At 43.0% G+C, this 25,290-nt stretch overlaps 1 protein-coding gene across 2 annotated transcripts; it reads left to right on the top strand.

The window, feature by feature from the left end:
- The first annotated feature begins 1,147 nt into the window (after window positions 1-1,147).
- Window positions 1,148-25,272, top strand: LOC118796401 (zinc fingers and homeoboxes protein 2-like). 2 transcript variants are annotated; one of them, XM_036555261.1, is made up of 3 exons: window positions 1,148-1,300; window positions 18,855-21,857; window positions 22,224-25,272. In XM_036555261.1, exon 2 carries the CDS (start codon window positions 19,030-19,032, stop codon window positions 21,844-21,846), a length of 2,817 nt encoding a protein of 938 aa, XP_036411154.1. In that variant the 5' UTR covers window positions 1,148-1,300; window positions 18,855-19,029; the 3' UTR covers window positions 21,847-21,857; window positions 22,224-25,272. The 2 variants fall into 2 exon arrangements, with proteins under 2 accessions (XP_036411154.1, XP_036411155.1); XM_036555262.1 differs by lacking the exon at window positions 1,148-1,300 and adding an exon at window positions 3,154-3,289.
- The last annotated feature ends 18 nt before the right edge of the window (window positions 25,273-25,290 follow it).

Here is a 25,290-nt window from a genome sequence, read left to right as displayed (position 1 = left end):
TGTGTCCGTGCTTCCTGCCAGTCCAGATCCGCCTTATGCATAGTGTATGAGGCAAGGCACTGTCCTGGGGAGTCCGCAAAGAACTTCTCCCGAGTCACCTGATCGTCCCTTAATTAACTGACAAAACAGCACAAATACTCAAAGCACATGCGTTTAGAATTAATCACCAAATTCCCATCTGTACTGACATATCAGTAGTCTCACATTATTTCATAAAAATTCCAATAAGGTGAGGAATGTGCAGTGCCTCTCCACTCTCAATAGTATGATATCATTGTCCACTGAAACATGTTGCAATCTGTAGAAACTGATCACACTGGAATCCTTTGTATGTACAGCCAGCAATGTAAATGATATAGTACCATATTCAAATGCTGTTCTATAAACGGGCTGAGGGTGTCGCTTTTTGCTACTTATTTTGTTCCATGCTGCTTGTGGACGCATCAAATAGGGATTTTATCCTCTGTGATGTTCAAATTCATTGGGAGTGAATGAATTTATCTCTGTACGTAAAATCAAACATGACTGTTATTTGTCGTGAAACTTACTATTATTATGCATGTTACGCATTGTGTATTCATAGCAACATGTCGACGAGTTGGTCAACAGTTAAGATAGTTTGAGTACAATAAAAACTACTTTAAAATCGGTACATTTGGGATCCTAGATATTTTAAAAGATTCTGAGCAAAAGATGTGAAAGACAGAACTCTCTAAAGTAAATATTTCCCTTTCAAAGAAAATGAATGGTAAAACCTTGCCCAAACATATAACATACTACAAAGCCAACCTCTAAGCGGTCAGGTATTCTGTCCTATTACGTCTGCACTGGAAAAATGTAGGAGAGGTGGTCTAAAACTATCTCCACTTGAACTTGTGACTTAAGTGCTGAATATTCAATTACGGTGTTTACTGGCACAGAGAAACGTAAAAACAACAGTTCATTCATTTCACTCGGGGAGCCGGGTTGCAGCAAATCCTCCGACTCCGGCAACCCTTTCCTCGTTTATCATCGCAGCGAAAGTTAGCCACTTCTCCCCGAACTTTCAGGCAACATTATCAGGACTGAGATGGAACTGCGTCTGGTACCGTATGCAAATATTTGTGCTGACGTAAGAGATCATGTGGTTTTTGGCGTAGATCCCCCGTGAACGAATTTTTTTTCTACTGTTGTCTTTAGGAATCGGTACAATCTTTAGAATTAATCCTCCTATTCATTCTGTTCCTTGGTAAAAAAAGGAACCCGATTGGGGAACATACTGTACCCAACCGTCCCACACTACATCAAACGCGGTGGACAGGTAAGAATCTAACATACTCAATATTTCACGAATGATGACGGATATTGACCTAAGTCCGAGCAAGCTTTTTTAACTAGCTTGCTAGCTTGCCGGAGTGAAAGCCGTTAGGGCTAGCTTAGCTAGACCCCTCATCCCCTGCCATTGACTTGTACAATTCAATTAGCTAGCTACCTAGCTAGTTAGCTAACAACTGAACTTCGGCTGTCCCAAATTTTGCACTCCGCTAGGAACCTTGCGCATTCGTTGCTTACTAAATTAGCTGTTTTCCCTGGGAACATTTAATAAAATTGTTAACTACACTGGTAGCGTTAGGAAACTACCCAGTGGTGGCTGTCACAGTTGCAAAGTTTGACTGAATAGTACTGGAGCCAGACTAGCTAACTAATGGTACTGGGAAGTATGCCTAACGAGACAACAATATCGCTAACGTTAGCTTGGTACTTTTCCGATTTCGAAATAACCAGTGAAATATGGCTTCCGATTTTGAGATGGCGCTACGTTATTTCAGTCCTCAGCTAGCTAACGTTAGCTGAGCGGCGTAGTTGCGAATGTGTAGCTAGCTAGCTAGCTAGCTTGGATCCCATTTTCAAATGTCAGGGCTCCCGGACTGTGAAATCAGCTAGCAAACTATGCATGCAAGCTGGAGAACCTTTTAGCGGTTTGGCAGCTAGCTGCATGCCAATAATTCATGTAACGTTAACGTTAGTCTGGATGACTGGATGGCAAGCTAATATTACCATGGGTGCACACTGAAAATTAACTCATGTAAAATGAACTCGCTGGCTAGTTAGGCAAATACTAAACAAACGTTTGCAAGCTGTCCATTTTAACTAAGTTAACGGTAGCTGGTGTTACTGCATTTTGAGTGTCGGCTAGTCTGGCGTCTGTGCACAACGGTGATGCCTGCCATGACCTTACAGACCGAGACGCCGCAACAGTAACGTTAGGTTAGATAGATAAGAGTTTCATAGTTCAGTTAGCGACAGTTTAACTAGTTAGCCAGCTATCAATCACATATACCGAAAAATAGTTGATCTGGCCAGCTATCTTTAGCTAACTTCACTATCGGGGCATGGCTAGTTAGCTATTAAATAAGCGAATTAAACGCTTTTAGTGAATATAACATTGAAGCCTTTACTGACTGAGTCGCTGGCCACCGTCTCCACATCATTTAATAGAACCTGTCAGTTTCCAGACAATTGATGTTACAGAGATAAGTTTCTTTCTTCATGATTGAATTCAGTGAGCCTTTTCCCTTTTGCTGTCTTTATATGCGTTTTTCCCAATCTACTCTGCTAGAACTGCTGGAACAAACAGTACACAGAGTGTCAAGCTAGTTAGATACCACCGCTGTGAATATCCCGGTTGAACTTGTCCTAAGGAAGTGAAGCTGTGATTGAGAGCGTTTCCCCTGATTGAGGAGAGGCTTCAAAGCAAATAGTGTTGTTCTCAATTATTTCCTGATTTCCTCTTTTCCCTCCGTCTCTTATCCTCGCTCGTTCTGCGCCCCGTTGCATGAAGTTGATTCTCCAAAGGCAAATTTTTAATGCTTCGATGTTTGAAATGTGATCGGAACCACCGCAAATTGTAGGGCAGGTCAGAAATTGCATTTGTATTGATGCATATGTTTTTGTTCAGTGAAGTTTGAAACAGTGGAAACACGCTTTGTTCTGACGAAAATTGGTATGTTTTGCTGACATATCTCCGTCCCAGTATATCAAGACTCTTATGTGAATCATGACAAAAGGTAGCTCCGGTGGGATCATTAATAAGAGCTTACTTGCTCACCTGCTTTGATACCTCAGTTTTTTTTGTCTGGCTAGCGAAACAGGTCTGTGTCTTGCAGACCACGGTGTGCCTGCGCTGTGCTGTTGCAAAGCTCGTCTGAGGCTCGCCACCTGGAGAGACTGTCAGTCAACTAAATTTTATTTACAACGCCCTTCACGATGGAACTGTCACAGCACACCGAAAAGCACAACACCGATTACTGTAAGTTACAATTAAATCATTTGGTGTAATGATGGGTAATTTGCAGCTCGGTTTAAAAACAAAAAAATGACAGAATGAAGCAGAGCAGGCAGAAAAACAGATGAATAGAGTTTACCGCAGTGGCTAATACGTTTTGTGCATATGATTAATGACATGTTGCTGTTTGAGGGCTGATACGTGATGTGTACAGTGTTGCTATATCATTGGCAGTCTTTTTTATGTGAAATCCTTAATGAGACAGACTGGAGTGGGGCCATTTTCAGATTGTTTTCATGGTTCTGCTGTTGTCAGAATCTTTTCACTTTATGTGAAGTGCATGTCAAGCTATTTTGGTGTGTTTCTTTATTGTATTTTTAATCTAGCCACAGTCAGGATGAGTCTAGTCCCAGTTTGCATTTGCACTAGGAAGCATCCTTGCCGGAGCCAAAACTGAACATTTTGTTCTGCATGAAATTTATGCTTGACTAATGATTACTACGCCTCTCTGATAATTAGCTGCTCTCCCTGATTGGAGATTTAGTTCTCTAGTGAGATGAATCTAGGGGAGTGTTTTTTTTTTTATTTCTTTCAGCAGAAGAGGGTACTGGTAATATCTGTACATATAACCCTTATCCTGCCTGGAACAGCTCTTGTGTTAGGTGTAATTAATCTGCCATGTCTCTGGAGTTCACTGAGTCAAGTGCTGTCCAAGGGTATCGCACTGCCTAGCTTGTTGCTCTGTCCAAAAGGGAGATAAGAGCAATTCAAATAGCCTCATATCCTTTTCTTCATTTCACATTAGTTCAGGCTGCTGCAAAGAGTTTTGAGGATACCATGTACATTCCAGGAACGTCCAAGGACAGAAACCATTTCAGGAGACCACTTTTCATGATGGCATCTTCCTCCGCCCACACCTTTGAAGGTTTCTTTGAGGTTCACTCCGCTGATGCTATGTCGTTTATTTCAGTGTTGCAGGCAGAGCCTGTGGGAGATTAGTGAGGCTACGCGGGCCCACGTAATGGGTGGAGCTTTCACGCGTGGCCATCCATCAATTGACCCCGGCCAATCCAAAGGCTCTGGTCTCCCCAGCAAAGCGCTTTGATTGGCTCAGTGTGGTCAATGGCAGCGAGTTTCAGCTCGGCCTATTATGCGGTTCATTAGGCTTCATCTGCCCATCACTAATGCGAACGTCCTTGTCAAGAGCAGCTGGTTTCTGGTTTCAGAGTGCAGGCCCTTGTTGCATGGAGAGTTCAGTTAGACCAGCTGTTGTGTGTGTGAGTTGGTGCTCATCCTCAGTTAGCTGTAGACCGTTCTGCAGGGAGATTGCCACAGTGCAGAGAAAGAGGACACTGGCAGCTGCCTTATGGCCCTCCCCAAGGCACTTTTTTGGATCTGTCCCATGTCACTCCACCTTTGTTCTTGAGGGAGACAGCAGGGTGTTGTACGTTGGTGAATTCATGCCATAGGTGTTGCATCTTCCAAGCAAGCACTGTTCTTTTCATGTGGTTTTTGGGTTTCCCTGAGTAGATTAGAACTGAAGGAATTTGAAAGAGAGTGTTAAGAAAGTACAGCGAATAAGTCCTTTAAAGGAAGTGTTTACCTGGGATGTCCCCTCTTCAGCATATTAGGTAGCATCACTTTGCCAAACGCGAGGTCACCCAAGTCCCCTTCAAGTGAAACTCTGTTTTAGAATGACCTGTACACTCCCAGGTTGGATCTGTCAAAGAGTGGTGCGCTGTGGAACATTTGTCTGGTACACTGAGATTTGTATCAGCTGTGCACATTCATATTTTGATGCTGACCATTGGTCATTGGCAGCCTCCCTTAATCTGTAACATGTGTCTTCCCCGGTTCTGTGTCATATTAGAGACAAATCACAGTCTGCAATTTTTGCTAACCCTGTGAGAGCCTTGTGGTAGTGCAAACCGTCAAATATGCATTTTGAAAACCCTTAAGTCTCGGGATGTGTTTTTGCGGGTTAACCGCCCGAAGACTGCGGCTTATATTGTTCGACAGGAAGTGAAGTGAGAGCGACCACAATAGCAGAACTGAATTTTGTGCTGTAGTTATATAATGATATGATGGCAGTAGTCATTTTATTTTACTGGTTCCTTTATTTTTAATGACAGAACCTCATGTTATTAATGCTATATAAACAAGCCTGTTAATTTTTGTTTAATAAAAGTTTATAATAAAGGTATTCTGCCCTCTTATGTGCTGGTGATGTTTGTGTCAAAGACATCTTTACGTGGCGTGGCATGTCAGAAATTGATTTGAATCGTTGAACTGTCTTTGAAACACGGTCACATGGTCTCCTGGACCGTTGAGCTGCTGCTTAGCGAGGTGGCGCTGTGAAAACGCATGACTGCAGTTTGTCATGAGGACCATTTTGGTTCAGGCTGCAGAAGTTGTCCTCATTATTTAACCCCTCCACCCCAAAAGAAATACAGCTGTCTTAAAACTGCGTTCTGACTTCCCCCTTTTGTGGCAACGGATTGGGGAATTTCAGGTTCAAGCTCCAGGAATTCATTCATCTGCATTTGATTTAGGTTACATTTCCTGCCTGTGTAACTGCATGGCACACCCCGAAGACACTGTTGCGAGGCGAGAGTGCCAAGAACTGTGAAGTCCTGTCATCCGATTTCAAACTGCCTGCTTCTTAAACCAAAAGTAGCGGTTATGACCTTTTACCACTGCCATAACAGGCCCCTTCAGTACGGCAGCAGAATTTACATTTCTTAAAATGACTGTCTAACATTTCCGCACTATTGAACATGTTTGCAGTGCTAGACTTTGTGGGGTTAATTTTGTGTTCCTCTGTGCTGCTGTTTTTTGTGTGTCTTTGGGCAAGCTGGATTAAGCCTTTCTGTAAAGGCTGAGTCTTTGCTCATGCCTTCTTTCCTCAAAACCACAGTACTTTCTCTTGTGCACTTTTTACCTTGTTTTTTCAGTGTGCAGCTACAATAATGATCATGACCTAAGGTGTGTGTGCATACTGTTTTGTTTTCAATTCAAAAACCATTGGTAGTTTTAGGATACAGTACCCCTTAAATATTAAAAATGTGAGTGCTGCTACGTTTAAATTTTACAAGAGTAGACCTAGTTCTAGAAAATTAAAGTTGGAGCATTTTTTTTTTACATAGTGATTCAGGATAGTGGTTTAGTTTTGATACTCTGTCTGCTTTTGTGCAGAATAGATGACTCCCCTTTTTATTTTTGCGCAGTAAAGAAAGAGTATGTGTTGATGCTGTCAAAAGGATGTCAGCATGGCCTTTGTGCAGTGTAAATGAAATCTGCTCCCCTCTAAATAAAGACCCGTTGATATGGACATCAGTTGAATAAGTCAACATCTGGGTGGCCTGTGTTGGCTGAATGCCATTCATGTCTTCAAGCAAAGTGTTCATGACCAGACTATGGGCAGCTAAAATAAACAAAAGGGATACATAATTATTATAAACTCTTTTGGAGGTCATATATAATTTGAAGCAGACGTGAAATTATATTTTGGCACTTACTTGTGTATAATAAGTTTATGTAGTCTTTCAACCACTAATTTTATATTACCTCAAGAAAAAGCAGTTTAAAAATTCAAGTTTTCCCCCAGCTGGTGCAGTTTCTGCAAGGGCAGTGGGCAAGTAAAATGAGGCATATTTGATGCTTTCAGTTTTGTGAAACCTGTTGCTCTTCTTTTCTGTCATTTCTCACAGCGTTTCTCCATTCTTGAAAAATGTCTCTGTGGCTCTAGCGTATTGGACTTGAGGTCAGAAACAGCAGAACTGCTGACCTTGCCAGTGTGTTGTGCTTTCTCTCCCTCCATCTCTCTCTTGTCTTTTCTGACATTTCAGGAGGCGTTCACTTTCTAACCAGATAACTAGCAGATGTATTGTTAGACAAAAGACAATTTATAATTCAAAAGGTGCGAGTCGGTGCTTTCAAGCGATCTGGAGTGAGTCAGGATTACACAAAGAACAGGAAAGAAGCCCAACAGCTCATCAATTACAGGTCTGCAATTTTCGGGTTCAGTGTGTTTTAAATCAGAGGCTTCAAGGGGGTCATGAAAGGCGGAAGCGGGGGGACCGGTGCGGCCCGCGGACTGCCCGGTGCACAAACCGTCCGCAGACAATCTGAGCGGGTGATGTCATAGCCACGGGTTTGGCTCCCCTGAAAGCCCTGTTTTTCTCACTTTTCTGCAGGATGACTAAAATAAGGCGACAGCCCCGATGTCCGGGGATGTGGCCTCACGCTCCAGTCACGGTATTACTCATCCCCAAAAAGCACACTGTTCCTATGGCTCAGGGAAAGAGCGAGGATTTAATACCCACAATCAAATGCGTCCTTTGTGTTCGGCGTAATACATGGAAAGTTTTTCTTTGTTTTTGTTTTTATTTCCATAGGGCTAGTGGAAATACAAGCTGTGATTATCGCATTTTCTCTGCTTGGCCTATGATATAATGTGATTTTTTTTTTTTTTACTGGGGAAAAACCCAAACTGGAGTGAGAGTTTTCACATGAAAATTTTTGCATAATCCTTTGAATCTACTGTAACTGGTGGTGAGTGCATTATGTGCTTTTGTAGGGGCTTGTATGGAACATCAATTGGTCTTGCCTGCTGAAGGGGCCCATACTATTGTAATATCTAGCGAATCATATGAGATGCTACTCTACCAGCACTGTTCAGTTTTAGTGGCAATAACGATAGTAAAAATAAAGTCTAGCACTGTAACAGTATAAATGTGGTAACAGTGATTGATATTTTTCTGAGGGGTGTCATTTTTATGTCATTTTTTGAGCAGGGATTTGATTTGTGCTCACGGTTGTAAAGTGTGGCAGAGGAAAAAAACAATATAGGCCTATTGAACGATGGTATTTTTAAATATTGCCCTTTTGTTAATCTCCCTAATGGGAGAGATGGCCCTTAATCTTTCCCAGTAAAATGAGTCTGCCATTAGAGCATGCAGTAATTGGTTGACGAAGATTATCTCTCCCAAAATTTGCTCCGTTGTTTCCCGTGGCCTTTTTGTGCGTGTGGAGCAGGGGCTTCTCTGCGGAGGAGCAGAAGCACAGTGGGGGGGGGGGGGGGGGTCACTCACTGGGGATAGCCCCGTCTCATGACCCAGCCTGCACCCGTTCACGCTCCGCCCCCGGGGACGAGAACATGCAGACCTCCTCTCTGCCAACGCGCTGTCCCACTTTACAGCAGCTGATCACCTCTATACAATTACAGGCGTCTCGCTAAGGAGCTTCCTAAGGCGGTTGCATTAAAGGTGTTTTGAAACCTCCCTGTACAATGCACTTATTTTGATCTGGTGCGGCCGAGCGCTGTACCAGCAAAGATGATGAATGCTAAGCGTATCCGAGTTTCTGAGTCTTGGCAGCTGCTGTTACTTATGGTGGAATTAATTAAGCCTATTGTTCACTGTAGAAAACAGCAAGCCTGGACTTTTTAACCAATTTCAGGCGGTTGTTCCTGCAGCCATTTTGGGAAGTTTCTGCTACCAGCACAGTTGAATGGTGGATTTTGTAATGTTGTTGATAGTGTGGTTTTGGAACTTTTTATGTAGTTTAAACAGTTTGTAATTACTAATTTTCTAGAAATGTCAGTTCCCATTTACAAATGATGACCACTGACCATGGTGCCACCATCAAAGGTTTGACAACCATTAAATGGTGAAGTTCCACCAAAACAATATCCCAAGTTCGAAAGGCATGAGATAGCAGCGTGTGATATGTGTCCCAGGGCCTCCGTACAAAGGGTGAATTAAATAGTGAAATTCACTCAATGGTCCGTGTGGTCTGAATGGGTAGCAAGCTGCATCCATGTGTTCTGCAAAATTACGAGTCTTACAAAAAGCAATAGCAGTCAGAAATATATGTTTGTAAAAATGTAATGATAATTGTTTTATAAAGTTGCGCAGTAAATTACATTCAAGCCTACTAAAAGGAGAGCAATAACATGATGTCACAGATGGCGTTTGTTATTTAAATAACTCCCTAAAGCCTCCTAGCTCTTGCTTTCAGCGCAGGTTCCCTAGGTAACAACCTTCTATTTTTCAACAAGTACAAAGAGGCGCAGTCTCGGGCCTTCGCCGGCTAAGACGCTCCCCGCGATAGGAATTCTTTCCCTGCCATTGGGCCAGGGACCAGGGAGTGAGGGCAGCGGCTGGGACAGCGGGAGACAGGAGCAGTTGAGTAAAGGAACTCCAGCGGGCAGCCATGACATCACAGAAGTGCGTAGTTCTCATTCTCATCTGTACATTGCCGCATTTAGAGTAGCCAGGGTTCAGCTGTGCCTCAGTGGGCCCGTGGTTTTTCCACACTTGCATACATTATACCCAGGCCAGGGCCAGTGCTGCTATCCTGCTGCTCATTCTGTACCACTCCCCATTTGTGTAACACGTTTGTTCAACTCAACGTCCATTATGGCTTGTTGATTCAGAAATTGGAATGATGACTCTCAGCATAGTGGCAGGTAAATGGGCCGCCGTTTGGATGATCTTAATCCTCAAAGAGATACCCCACCTAAAGATTTGCCTTACAGTACTGTCTGTCCAGCATCCCTCTCTGTCTCCTTCTGCCAGAGTGTTGAGCCACTTAGTGCTAATTAATTTATACAATGTATACAAGTAGTCTGTTTGCTTGGAAGAGAGCAGCTGTTTGTACCACATGTTTGTATTAATAGACCCACATTTTGGCTTGATCTGACACTGGACAAATCTACAGACCTAGCAGGCAGGTTGCTTGCTGGATGAGCCGGTGCGTGCTGCTAGCATTATGTCTGTGGTAACCCAGCTTTTTGTAAAGCATAATTAAATGTATTTGTTCAGGGTTAATAGACTAAGGTTTAAAATTAAATATAGCAAGGGTAGACTCTTGGTTCTCTAAAATAAAAGATATTTATTTATGGAATTATCCATTATACAGTTCCTCTCCAATCTCACCCCAATATTGCAGTATTGTTTATCTTTGGATACCTGACACAGAAATGTCCGTGGCAGTAATATAATATTGGTTAATAGGAAAGATTTGTCCACCATTCTGCCAATTCCAGTATTTCAGAGAGTCTGTTTCTTATTTAAGGAAACATGTTCTGTTTCTTATTTAGGAAAATATTCACCTAATTCTCTGATAGCTGTGTGTATGATCTTCCAAGCAACAGCGGAGTCTGTGACAGAACCAATATTATAAAGACATTATGTATAAAGTATAAAATCTTTTATTAGCTTCAGAATAAAACATTCCTATAACATGTATTTTCAGGTCACAGTACTCTAGTATGACATAACTATTTCAATAAAATTATCCGCTGGCATAGTATGCACAATCAGATATGAAATATATGCTAACTGAAATCATACTAACTAAATATAAAAGAGTAATGTTCTTCAATGGTGTATTTGACTGTATCCCATTCAGTCAGTTTGTGATCAAAGGTAGGTGGTCTGTTAAAGACAAGGCTACTTATCGTCTTGTAAAAAGTTAAGATTCATGTTCATGTTTATGTGGATTTTACAGAGGCAGTTTGCATCAAAGTACAGCAAATACTGTCTCAGCTGTTGATCTGAACCCGCAATCCTGCAGTCACACAAATCCACAAATGTGTTCTACAGTGTGAACAGGAACCGAATATAGCAGTGACAAGTCTGCATTGCCCTGATTTAGGTATTTCCATGTTTGAGCATTATAGAAAAAAGAAATAATTACATTTTATTTAACATGTGAATCTGAGCTGTGTGCCAAATTTAGTTTTGAAACAGAAGGTCGCCATTGGTCGTTACTCCGTACTGACCGCCTCTGATCCTCCATGCTTCTTGCTAATCATATTTGTCTGCCTGGTTCTCCCAATCTTCAACTTTCATATTACTTTCTGGAAGCACTTTCTGTGGCTGCATTAATAGAATAATTCATTTGTTTAGGAAAAAAGGACAAGTGTGCTACAGTCAAGCATGAAGTACAAACTGGAGGCTAGATTTAATAATTCATAAAGTGGGCCCTTTTTAGCAGATGAAATAAAAACAAAAAACAGTCAACATTGTTTTGTATTGAAGCGTCTGCAAGACTATGACCAGTCCACAGCACATGTCCAAAACACCCTCACAGAGCAAGTGACATATTGTCTCTAGTACTCATTTTTACACAAATCTGACTACCAGACCTTGTACAATTCCGGGTGTTGTCCCTGCCCTTTGTAATGTTTCCATCTAACGGCCTAGCGTGGTTTTTGGCCTCGAACTTGTTGAGCAGCGTTTCATAAGGTTGACTTCATTCTGTGCTTTTGTAAAGCTAATATTTTATCGTCGTTTGTGACTTTTAATTGGTGAAACCTATTGTCAGCCTAAGGGCTGTCTGTCGCACTCTCGCCAGTGTCGGCAATCTATTTACGGCCGAGCACTGTTTCATTTCTAATAACTCTGGCCTTCCACCTCGCTCCTTCCTGCTCCCCCTCCTCCCCCCTCCCCCTCCTCCCTCCTCCCTCCTCCACAGACCTGCTTACAGTAGTACAGTATGTCCTAACTCTGGGAAGGAAGCCATGACAGTGCAGGCCGCAGGATTCTGCCTCTGCCGGATAACCCACTTTTAGCCATGGAGGCGGACACTGTATAGGTTGCTTTAAAAGGCATGAGGGGCATTCCTTGAAAAATATCAGCAGATTACCTCATGGTTATCATTTATGTATCATAATATAGTTATTTCTGATTGATGATTGGAATGAGATGTTTTCTTGAAGTCTGTATTTGAAATGAACCCTAGATATAGTGTTAAGCTGGACGTGGAGTTGGTAACCTCATGCCTTTTTACAGAAGTGAGTTAAAATGTTAAAATGTTTAACCTCGCTTACTAGCCATATGCAGGGGGGCATCCCTGCTTGTACAAGGCTACCCAGTTGCTAATATTCTAAATGTCAGTTACTTTTCCTACTTGTCTTAGGAGCACATGAATGTGTGGTGTCAAGTTCAAGTCAAGGTGGTGATTTATGCTGAAAGGTCAAGACTGTGTTTAATATAAATAAAGTCAAAGAAGCATGGCAAGATTAGATAGCTCTAAAGTATAGCTACCATGCTAAATACAGATGCATCAGGGTATCATGATGTTACTGATCATTTTGATAACTGTCTGTCTGTCTGCATTTGTGATTGCCCACAAAAAGTTCTTGAGCAATAATTGTGAATTCAGCTTCGGCAATTCTCTTTTTATTTAACATGGATAGTTATTCCCTCATTATTAATACCGATGGACATGGCACTTAAACAGTTTGGTTTTTAGGCCACGTGTTGTGGATATTTGTTGCCAGCAATGAGCAAACTGCAGTCAAACGCACCTCACTTTGTACTTTGCTTATAAATTTGAGTACTGGAGTGAGATCCCTATTATGCTGTACTTGGACTTAGAGATCACCCTCTGCTTCTTGGATTTGTGAGATATTTATTTTACTCCTAGTGTTGGTGTGGGAAGTCACCAGATGTGTAGTCAGAGGCTCACATCTGGTAAGTGAGGCTACAGTACATGAAACCTTACATTGTGGTTGTTTTTTAATGTACTTGACCCACTGTCAGCAGAAATGTTTAGTGCACAGTGCTGATGTTTGCTGTTGTTGAAAAAGACTAGTCGTCTGTAAAAGAAAGGATAGCCTAAATGATTTCTTTGTCTGCAGGGGTGTTTGGAAGAAGGAATGGAGAATTGGCGTTTTAATACAGTTGGACTTACACAACTAGCTCACAGTGTGCTGCCAAACTATTTCCGTGCTTGGCTGGTGTTTGAAATAAAGGTCTTTATTAAGATGTGCGGAGTATCCAGGCAAGATGGGTTAGGGCTCAGCATTCCCAGAATTGTTATTTTAGGTGGTGTACAGAAAGGACTTAGAGTAGTAACCAACATTATGGTGCTGTGTTTTCGGGTGAACAGGGTCTTACAGCTTCCCAGGGTGGTGACTGACATTATGCTGAAATGTTTCGGGTGAACAGGGTCTTACAGTTTCCCAGGGTAGTGACTGACATTATTCTCCAGTGTTCCGAGTGAACAACGTTTTAGTTTCTCAGAGAAGTGACTGTAATACTGTAGTGACTGTCAACAATAACTAAAATGAAAGGTACTCCCTCATGTGTCACAAACTGGACATTTTATAGTTTAAGGAACGAATAATGAGTACATCACTGTGAAAATAGTCTTGGAGTCATAAAAACAGCTCTCAGCTGGTATTTTGCTTTAGGCTTGGATTCATATACATTTGATTATTTCTGAAAAATCAACAGTACTACATGTACAGCGCCCTGGGACAATCTCGACTGTAAAAATGTGCTAATGTGCAAATAAAATTTGATTGATTTTTGGTATTGAAATGCACAATGTATGATTGTTTTGCAGGCTTGTGACTTCATCAAGATCAGAAGAGGTTTTTTTAATGATGCTTGTACATGGTGTTCAGTTTGAAGTTTTTCTGAATTTTTTTTTTTTTTTTGAAGGAGATAACCTCAAAGTTGGCCAAATTGGTACACGTGGAACATTTCCCATCAAGATATCCGTGGGGAAATTAAATCGTTCAACCTGCTGTTTGCCAGTTGCCGTGGCAACATATTAGTCCAGAGCTCCGCTGCTGTATTTGAACAGTTCTCCCCGGGAACAGGGAACTGAAGATGGCTGGAAGTTTTAATTTGGCCAATCACATCTGGGGTGATGCCACACACCGGTTCTCATTTGCACTATAGTGATATTCTGTGTGTGTGTGCGTGCACGCAGCCTGTATCCTGCACCGTGCAGTGACACACCGTATGCTCTGCCTCCACCAGTGAGTCACAGAGTAACATCACGCTGTAACTTAAAACCTCCTGCCTTCCTCAAAGACAGCACTGGTAAAAACCACTTGTGAATCAACTCTTAAAAGACTGTCATGGGCCCAGTGCTACTGCTTTGTGTGTGTTTTTATTTCCATGCATTACTGATATAGGGTGGATTTGATGCGATAAAATGAATTGATTGATGAAATTAATTCTGTCACACTGTGTTAATTCAAATTTGGCACTCCCGCTGAATGGATATATATATATTGCCATATATATCTTACCATCTGAGTATTCTTGATTGCATTGTTATAGAAGATTCCCCAACAGGAAAATAAAGCACAGCTGTGTTAGGCTAGTGATAGTAGGCTTATGTGTATTTTAATCCTGACTAATGCAGTCTCTCCATGGCTCAGCATCATGGATGCCGTTTGATCTTATCTGTCCTCTCCTTTTGGTATGGCATAAATAGAAACGGGACTCCCAGTGCATGGCCGTTCGAGCCATCGCAGGTTGTATAAGAAGCAGGTGAGCGTATTGAGTGGAAACCATTGATAGACAGCTTCCACTCAGTACATTAACCTGCTTCTAGTACACCCTGGAAATGGCTGTTTTGGGTATTGCTGTTTTCATCCCTGTATAATTTGCATATTTTAATCTAATGATATTTGTAGTTGAGCTTTCTAGCATCGGAGGGCAAGCAATTACTGAAATTTATCCACGCCAAGTGTTTACTCTTGTCATTTGTCAACTTTTCCATGGTGACCTTGGATATTTTTGTGTCAGCACGCTAACACAGCTATTCACAAACTTCGAGAGTTCCAGTGAATGAGCCACCATTTGGAAGTATCCCTTTTTGGCATCTCCGTTCCAGGTGTCTGGGTTCATCCTTTATATCTTCGCATAGCGATGGATCGACATGTACATGGTGTCATATTCTCGCTCCGGTGTGACAGAGAGCGAGAGGCGGCGTGTGTCATTTTCTGGGGATGTGTTCGGTTTTCTCTCTGCTGCTCTTCCTGTACATCTCTCAGTTTCTCCATGCATTTCTGTCAAGGTGTCAGAACACAACAAAGAAATAGCCTTGTGTTGTACATTGACTTCATACTTAAACTGCCGTAGATATATTGAATAAAACAGGTGTCACCAAACAGTCGAGTATTATTGCCGTTTTGACTGTCTGCTTTATGGAATGGTAACATTAGCAGGAAAACAAATGACCAGAGCCAGACAGAGGGAACAGCAGGAAAGCAAGTGCTGCTCAGAAGTATAACCACAATTCATTCTTATGTTTGTCCTGAACTGTGTCCAGTTCCCCTTCATAACAACAAATAACATGTCAGTTTGAGACTCGGGGGTAATGTTAGTCATGAAAAGTCACTGACAAAAACATTTTGGAGGTGGCAGTGTAGCGTAGTGGTAAGGAGCAGGACTCGTAACCAAAAGGTTTCCTGTTCGATTCCCCACTGGGGCACCGCTGCTGTACCCTTGAGCAAGGCACTTAACCCAGAATTGCCTCAGTTAATATCCAGCTGTATAGGTGTAACGTGGAAAAAATTTTCACCTATGTAAGTCACTCTGGATAAGGGCGTCTGCTAAATGCCAATATTTATTTATTTATTTATTTATTTAGCACCACTGATGACAATAAGCAGATGGTGATGTCTCTGGGATATGTCATCGTTCGTTGGTCTGCCACATAGACAGAAATTTTTAAAAATCACTTTTCATTTGCCTTTTCCAGCGCTGCCACTTACCATTCTTGATTCATGCCCTCGTACGGCTGTCATATTTGTGTAGCTAATGCAGGTGGGCTTTTGCGGGAGCAGCTGGGGTGAAGCTATTTTGGATCGCGCGCGTTTCCAGCGTGGTGGTGTCTGCACAAAGGCTGGCCGCTGTTCCTCCCAGACCCGGGCGTTCGGAGAGCGGGGCCGAGGACGTGAAGGGAGGCGCAGGCTCATGCATGTTTTAATAGCCAGGCCACGCTCCGGCATAGCCCCACCCGGTCACGCGGTGCAGATCAGGTGAGCCCCGTCGTCCCGGCGAGGACGGGGAACGTGTTGTGGGGGGGGGGTTTCGCCAGCGCCTCCGCCCCTGCGGCTCGCCTTCGTCCCTGCCCGCCGCAGCCCGCCTCGCCTAATTAATACCTGCCAGAAAAATCGTTAACATGCGGCGGCGAGGTAACAGAAGGGCATCTCACTGAATGCTGTTGCCATAACAACAGTGTGGAATCGAAGCTCCCCTTAATTTTGAATTTTTAATAAGGAGCCTCTAAGGCTCCTAAAGTTGAGATCAAGGAAGTCCTGCTCAAATAAAGGATCGGATATTTATACTGTGCGTTCACTTTTTTTTATTATTTTAATTATTTAATATCCGACTGGTTTCAGTGAATTTGCTACCACCAATGGATATGATTTAGTTGTTTTCTGTAGATGAGGGGAAAAAACTAAGGTGGGTACTGCCGTTTTTTTGGGGAATCAGAGGGACTCTTTTGTAACACCCTTATTTTTGTGATCTAAAGGAAAAAATGACAAATGAAACCTGGCATATTAATATTGCAGGCTTTGCGTATCTGAGGTCAGTGCTGTCTATGGATTCCACTGTTTGTTTGTTCAATTTACCTCAGCAGAGTCCTTAAATAAAAATGACTGAAATTTGCGTTTGACATTGTCAGTAGTAAGAGCAGAGATGCGCGTTAGATTATGAGCCGTGTTACTGTCTCATTTACAAGTTTGTATTTTGCGTGATCATCCCCTTTTAACACCCTTCTGTCAACATCCTCTCCTCCCTGCATGTGTGAGCGTGATATGCGCGTCGCCGTTCCTCAGCCAATCATCTTGCTTTTGACATGAGAACCCGAGGTTGTTTTCCTACAGTGACTGCAGAATTTCCATCTCTCAAATTTCAAACATGAAAGCCTATTTCATTCACAGTTGCGTATTATTAGGCTTTTCGCTGAATTCAGATTACATCACAAAGTTACTAAGCCTTTCCCAGCAGGCTAAAAAACATTGAATTGCCTTTAAAAATGGACTGGATTTGTAGAAATTAATTACTGTAGGTTTTTGCCGAGGCTCAGACATGTTTATAACATAGAATTGTATAATCAAAGGGGCATCAGCATATCCCTTTCAAACAATGTGCAATGCTGCAGTAATTGTCAGCTTCATTTTAATCTCAACCCCATGTTTGTAACAGCGTAAAACATCTTTGCATTTATGAAAATGAGTTTGATTTGCATTAGAAAAAAAAATTTGTAGCAAATTTGAGTAGAGTGCCTTGCATTGGCCCATCAACGTGGCTTCCCATAAAGACTTGAATTTCTACTTTGGTGTCCCATTTAAAATGCTGACTGTGCTTTACTATTTGGCAGAAATATGCCAAGCTCTGTGGATGATAGCTTGTGGTTGCATAGTAGTCATTGGCAGATGTTTCTGTACTACTTCACCTATATAATAGTGGTATATTGCATTAGACTGCCATGCCTCAGATTATGTCAGATCAGTGATCTGATTCCTTTGTTAGAAAAACTGCATCTTTACATAAGGTTATTGACAGTCTCCGTTATAAACAGTGACTGCCTTTGATTAAAATTATGATTTTTGCTGTTGATGCGGAACAGAACGTTATTGGTAAGAGCCACACAGGTTCACGTGCTGTAACATTCCCTCCTAGGTATGATTCTTTCTATTCAGTCACTGTCAGTTTGTGTCAGTCTTCACCCCCCCCCAACTTGGGCCATAGCCAAGCTTGTGTGTTGTCTTACACTCCATTGCATTGGCTCCAACAATGGAATGCCCAACTGTATGTCTCTCTTCCAAGAAACTATAAACTTCCTTCACAGAAAAAGAGTCTGGCTCACTCTGTGTGGTTGTCAGGAGATTCCTTTGCACCTTGGCTTGGAGATTGTGAGGCCCCTGGGGAGCTTTATCTGCTTAATTGTAGTCCATGCCATTGAATATAGCATTGCAGCAAATAAAAACAACACAGAACATATTGATGCATTTAAAAAATCTGGAAAATTTGTAGTTTCAAAATGGCAAATTTACAAAACTGCATTTTGGCACAAGCAGAGCATTTTACGTGTGGGGAATAGTTATCTCAGTGACACACACTGGCAAAGCTAGAAAAAAAATCTAAACACTTGTAAACCAGCGAAACATCCTGTTTAACAGTAACCCATGGATCCATAAAAATAAATCCATAAGTGTGTATAAATCGAGATGCTGAGCGTGGCTGCATAAATTGATGTAAAAAACAAATGCATTGTTTACCAGCATCCTTTGGTTTATACAGAGGAACTAGCAGTATCCTATGAGATTGCTTTATATAATCAAGAGTTTATCTCGACACAGACCTTTCCCACACTGCTGTTTGTGGTTTTTATTTCTGAATTCTTCATAAACTGTCCAAAGACTAAAGACCAAGACTAGTTATTCATTTTCAATTTTCCAGATATGAAAGAAAGTGGGAAGATAAATGCAAATACACAGGACCATACATGGTCATTCATACAAGAAAGGGAAAGTTGTCCAACTATTAGAATGTGCTTGGTATTAACCATGCTGTCCAAAGTCAGTTTTGGAAGTAACATTATTCGTCTGAAAAATTCAACAGTTTGACTTAATGGTATAAACGTCTACTAAGCAGCATAACATATAGGCCATTGCAGCAAATGAATAGGAACTAATAGTTCTGTGGCCAAGTAAACAGTCCGTGCCTCAAAAGAACCCTCTTATTGTCTGTTTTCCTCTGAAAGCTTGAATGCCAATTCTTATCTCATAAAATCTTTGCACTTTTCTCTCTTGCTTCAGGTCAGGCTGCCTGTGATGAAGTCTCATGAAGTCCTTCATTGGAGCTGACATTCAGTCAGCAGGAGAGTCCAGCGCAGACAGACGAGGGTAGAGGAGCGGTCCCCACTGCGAACAGACGTACCCTCCTCCCCTCTCTGCCGAAGTTCCACCACAAGGTCCCCACCCCTCAGCAGCTATGGCCAGTCGAAGGAAGTCAACCATTCCTTGCATGATTCGTATTAATGAGGTGACAGACCAGGATGACTTGGAGGACATGGAGGTCTCCTCTGACAGCAAAGCAGAGGATGGGTCTGCACAGACAACATCAAGCGAAGAGTGGGCGTCAGGGAGGGAGACGGTTGAAAGGGAGAGTCGAGAGGCAGGCTCTCGGCTCCAGCGAAAGCAGCAAGGAGGCTATGAATGCAAGTACTGTCCCTTCTCCACCCAGAACCTGAACGACTTCAAAGAGCATGTGGACTCCAATCACCCTAATGTCATACTCAACCCTCTTTATCTGTGCGCCGTGTGCAACTTCAACACAAAAAAGTTTGACACTTTGACTGAACACAACGAGAAGTGTCATCCCGGGGAGACCAACTTCAAGTTCAAGCGGATCAAACTCAACAACCAGACCATCCTAGAGCAGACAATCGAAGGTGTGAACAGTGCAGTCACCCACGATACCACAATTGCTCAGTGTGGGGAGGGCTTTGCCACTTTCCCCCTCAGCAAACCAACTACCGTCAAGATCGGTAAGCCAAAAATGGACAACAAACAGATATTCCACAAAGGGGAAAAGCTGGAGAACCATCTGGACAGCTTTGCCCCAAAAGACCAAATCACTGCCGTAAACGTGAACGGGACGGTTATCATCCCTGAAGCAACTATAAAAGAAGGGCTCTCCCATGTAATGCCGTTACTGCAGCGGCCACCCAATTTTAACCTGGTACCAAAAATCGCTGTCCCCTTGAACACCACCAAATATAACCCCTTGCTGGATAGTAATATGACCCTGATTACGTCCTTCAACAAATTCCCCTACCCGACCCACGCTGAGCTCTCCTGGCTGACTGCAGCCTCCAAGCACCCCGAGGAGCAGATAAAGGTCTGGTTTACCACCCAACGGTTAAAGCAAGGCATCACCTGGTCCCCAGAAGAAGTGGAGGAGGCCCGAAAGAAAATGTTTAACGGAACCATCCCGCCTGTGCATCAGACTTTCACTGTGCTGCCTGCCCCGTTGACCGAGCCAGCCAAAGTCACCCAGCCCCTTATACAGACTGTCCCCTGCCAGCTTCTCGGGCAGTCTAGCTTAGTGTTGACAACTGTTGCCAATGGGTCGACCGTGACCTGCCCTCCTGTTTCACTGTCGGTATCAAACCAAGCACAGACTTTCAAGCGACCCTTGGCAGCCCCATCCTTGACGCCTGAGGGGAAGAGGCCCATGGCAGCTCCAGCTGTGCCGCCGGAGGTGAAGCGGCCCATGGCGGCCCCGGCAGCAACCCCAGTGGTGGTCCCTGCAGGGAAACGACCTATTGCGGCCCCGATGGTGGCCCCAGAAGGGAAGCGGGGAGCCTCAGCGATGGTCCCGATGATAGCCCCGGAAATGAAGCGGCCCATGGCGGCCCCCATGGTGGCCCCAGATATTAAGCGGCCACTTGTAGCCCCGGTGGTGGCCCCTGAGGTGAAACGGCCTATGGCACCTCCAGCAGCCCCGGTGGGTGCTCTTGAGATGAAGCGGCCCATGGCAGCCCCAGTCATTGTCTCTGAAGGTAGGGTTCCCTCGGTAGCTCCTTTAGCGGGTCCTGAACAGAAACAGACTATAGCAGCCCCTGTGGTGCCCTCCGAAGTGAAGCGGCCAACTATAATCAAATCCATTCAACCACCCCTCAAGGCAGCCTCCCCTATCTCCAGCTTTCCCTTGGACTGCAAGAAAACGAGAGATTCCATCACAGAGCTGCAGGCCAGCTACTTCAAGAGCCAGTTTCCTGAAGATAAGGAGGTGCACCGGCTGATTGAGGCCAGTGGGTTCTCCCAGGGTAACATCAAAAATTCATTTAGCGACAAGCATTATCGTAATCACAAGGGCATACTGCACTTGGGCAGCACATTTCTGCCAAAAGACACGCTGAAAAAATCTATTCCCACCCAGTTTCCTCTTCTGGAAAGAGTGAAAGGGAAGACCTCTGAGCAGCTGAAGATTCTGGAGGAGAGCTTCCAGAGGAGCAGCTTCCCGACGCTGGGTGAAATCGATTGCCTGGTGACCGAAACCAGACTTTCCAAGAACGAAATAAATAGCTGGTTTTCTGAGCGTCGCGCGCTGCGTGACAACTTGGAACAAGCCCTTCTGAACTCCATGGGTTCGAAGAAGGCACACGTGGAGGAGAGGCAGCGACAGGGCATGCTGAACGGCATGCGCGACCTGGAGGCCCAATCCAGGAGGTCTCCCATCCCTATCGTTGCCCCTTCTGCTGGCCCCATTCCGATAGACAGCAAGTCTCTGGGGCAACTCAAAGATGTTTTTGCACAAACTCGGTGGCCTTCGCCTGAGGAATACAATCACCTGGAGCTCCAGACTGGTCTGGCTCGCACTGACATCGTCCGCTGGTTCAAGGACAGCCGTTTGGCCCTGAAGAGCGGAACCTTAGAGTGGATGGAGCTGTTCCAGAAATTAAGCGACAAAGGGCAGAATGGATTGGGCTTGCCAGCCAGCTCCAAGCACGCCCCGAATGTCCCAAAACAGCGCTACCAGGACGGGAAGATGCCGGAGGATGTCAAGAGGCTGTCAGAGGGCCCCACGCGGGGCAGCCAGGAAATCAATGACTGGTTTTCCAACAAGCTGGGGCAGAACACGTCAGATGCTGGCAAGAACGGTGGCCAAGACGGACAAGCCAGAGAGAATCATGGGAGCTGGGTGAAGATGACTGCTGGGGTGGACGGAGATTTAGGGGAACAGGAGCTGGTCTCAGACTCTGATAATGTGGCGGAAGACATCCCTGGCAGGGTGACAGGATAAATGTGTGACAGGTAATCACTGCATGGACAAAATCTGTTAAGAAGTGGGTAATTAGTTCACCGTAATCTTGGAAGAGGCCTGAAGATTATTAATATGTGAAAACAGTGCCAAACTCATATTAGCATTCACTGTTTAAATTTTGCAAGTGTTAACACCAGGCTAGTAGTGAATAATTCAGATAAATTTTGTTAAAACATTCACAAGTCAAAAAGATTGTTTGGGAAATGATCCACATAGATAAGCTTCAAGCTTCTACAGGGTTGCAGCTACATATGCTTATCAAGTGTAGATTGTATATTACGTGTTACTTATATGTGTGAGACTGAAAACATGTCATTGGGGTTTTTAGTTTTTATTATTTTTTCCCCTACATGCAGGTTGGAATGGTGGCCCCTGCCCATTGCACAGAAGAGGTGGAAGGAAGAGGAAAGAAGCTCTATTTTTCGTATTTCGGAACCAATGATTTCACACCTGCACTGTCCCAGCTAATGCACAGCGTTCTCACGGCGTGGGTGTAACATTGCAAAGTCTGAGAAAATGTTACAGAGACACTGTGAGAGCGTTTTGGCTGAGCTGAAATGTAGTCAGAGGCACAAATGAGTGGACTCCACTGACCAGGAGGTTGCTGTTGAGTGCCAAAGCTGGACTGCTGCATTATTACACTTTTAAAAAAAGGGTCCTTGTAAATATTTTTCTGTATTGCAACAGATTTGTACAATTTTGGGGGAATTTTGTTACATTTGTAATAGGAGTGACTTGTCCCTTTACGTTCCAGCTGGTCCTTACAGTGGTATGTCCTGCATTTTGTAACAAGACACCATGAACCACTACATCTGTTGGCAATACTCTACTCGGTTTTACAGAGCCCAACTTCATTCAGTTTCTTTTCTGGCAGATGGACATTCTACAAAATCCAATCCGCGCATCGCCTGTACGTGGGCGGGGTTTTGTGTCTGAGACTTTTTTTTAATGCTTTTGCGAAGAACGCCTTGTCCTTGAGATCAAGTGACATTGTGGATCTTTCAAAGGCAGCCAGTCGTCGCCACGGGAACACAGGACTCCCAGCTGCATGGAGCATTCTGCTGGGAAACCTGAGTGTGGGAAATAATCTCCCTGAAATCAATCCAGACACATGCTGCACAGGCCGCTCCTTTTCTTCTCTTGTAGTCGTCATTTTTATTTCTCAGATTGACACATCAGTACATTTATACACGTCAGCTTTCTAGGAATACTCTACTGCATGTAGTACTAGTTCCATTTCAACTGCAGATACAAGACCTGGTAACAGTTACAAGCTCTTTATGTTACGCTTCCGCTATAGTCATGTTAGGACATATACCAAGAATACTGTACTTCAACCAAGATCCTGCTTTTTTAAAAACCAGTTGCTGTCTGCTGTAATCCAATAAAAACACAGCCTATTTAAAGTTTCCAGAGGATCCTGGAGAAGCATTCAGTCACTGCACTCTCTATTGCTTTCTTGTCCCCTACAGCAGTTGACCATTTTGCTTGATGGCACAGAGATCATATGGGAGGCCAGAGTGAAGGAGCTGAGGGAGCAGTGAGACAGTAAAACACCCTGATGTATCGCAGTGGTCGGAAAGCAGGCATTTGATACGCACATCATAAAAACGTAACTCAATACAATATATAACAGGGGTATGAAAGGTGATATTATCATGAGTCACTTCCAACTTGGAAGTGATTGGAGGGGCCAAGAGAGCAGTTTAGAATGCATGCCCTGCCCTGTGATGTCAGTGCTTTCTGTCTGATCATAAGACTTCATCTTACTTGAGTTTTTTTTCTTCATTTTGAAGCAGATATTATTCGGTTCATTATTTGTGCTCCATTTAAAGTTGCCTGCAGTGCAATCCATTTTTAAACATTCTCAGCTGAAATATGAATATGAATGTGTGGGACTTCTCACATCTGCCAGGTTTTGTCTGCGCGATGACAGTTGTGAACGTGTGTCTGTTGACAACTATGACCCTGGAAAGGGTGTCAGCCCCACCTGAGCAATTCTTACGCGTCAGTATTCTATTTGGAACTGGGAGAGATGTTCAGTGTACAGAACACGGTAATATTTGTGTTGGTGCTGAACGGCACCTGCATTTTGTCCTGTAGATTGAAGAGTAGATTATATTGAGGCCTTTCTTTAGACCCCAACCCCATACACACACACACATTTCTATTACTTGAAAAGTAACAGTCTTCCTGCTCAAATCAGATTTATATTTTCCTTGAATTTTTAAGGATAAATGTAAGCTTTTCAAGGATTATTTCAATTGCTGCAATAGTCGAGTTCTTGTGAAATTGGGCCACTTTGGGCCAAAATATGTTTAACCGGGGGGGGGGCTACTTAGAGATGCATTGCTTTCCAAAATTTCCACCCTGTATTTACTAGCCTTTACAATAACATGCATTCACTATTTCATTAGAAGAAACAGATAATCCAAGTTATCCAAGTTATCTATTGCCAAGATTCACACTACTAGTGAACAGCAGAACAAACCTTATTAGCAATGCAATTGCCACATTTGAAGGAAGTATTTGACCTGTTCATGTATTTCCAGGATGATAACATTTACAAGGACACTCAAAGGCTGAAGGGCCACGGGAACCTTGCTGGAATTAAACTTGATACACTAACACAAGTGACAAACCAGTGGCTCAACTAAGTAACACTTTATAGATTAACTGATAAATCTACTGTCCTGGTGGAAATGCGTTCAAAAGTATAAGCTGCACCACCTATTTTTAAGAATGTGTTTTAATTCCAAAAATGGTCAACTGGTGTTGACTATGTTTAAAACAAGCGATTAAACTGTACGAGACGGTATCATACAGCACAAAGATCAACTGTGCCATGTACATTTGGTGTGATTGCATGCTGATGCCTATGTCTGTTCCAGGACACATGCGAAAGGTCAGCCAAAAACGTTTTTGCTCATCAAAACCAGCCAAAGACAGATGTGCCATCAAACACACAAATTATTTCTAAAAGGTTTTGACATAATTCACACCTGTTTCAGAGTGAAACAGTGTTCATCACTAATATACATATCATACACCACCTGTTTCAATTGTTGTGAAACTGGATGGAATAGTTCTCTACACAGATACATAGAAACATTCTTTATTCAACACAGCATTAGCTTGATGTATGGGACTATTACAAGGGAGATACAAAAATCACATCTGACCATAATTAGACGAATAAGACTAAAGAGCTCAGATTCTGCTTTATGCATCAGCACAGCAAAATAAATGCCAAAATCTCATTTAAAAGAATCATAGTGAAATATCCAAGGATTTTTATATTGGTGACAAAAAATTACCAGAAATTCATCAAACTCTTTAAAATAGGGTAAATGAAGTAAATTGAATCTGTATGTATGGGTGTCACTGTTAAATTATTTTTCACCTTTTACCCTGCTGCAGTAC

The sequence above is a fragment of the Megalops cyprinoides genome, chromosome 21 (assembly GCF_013368585.1).
Source record: "Megalops cyprinoides isolate fMegCyp1 chromosome 21, fMegCyp1.pri, whole genome shotgun sequence".
NCBI classification, from domain to species: Eukaryota; Metazoa; Chordata; class Actinopteri; order Elopiformes; family Megalopidae; genus Megalops; species Megalops cyprinoides.
The sequence above is the reverse complement of the archived record's forward strand: the minus strand, read 5'-3'. Positions and strand labels throughout refer to the sequence as shown.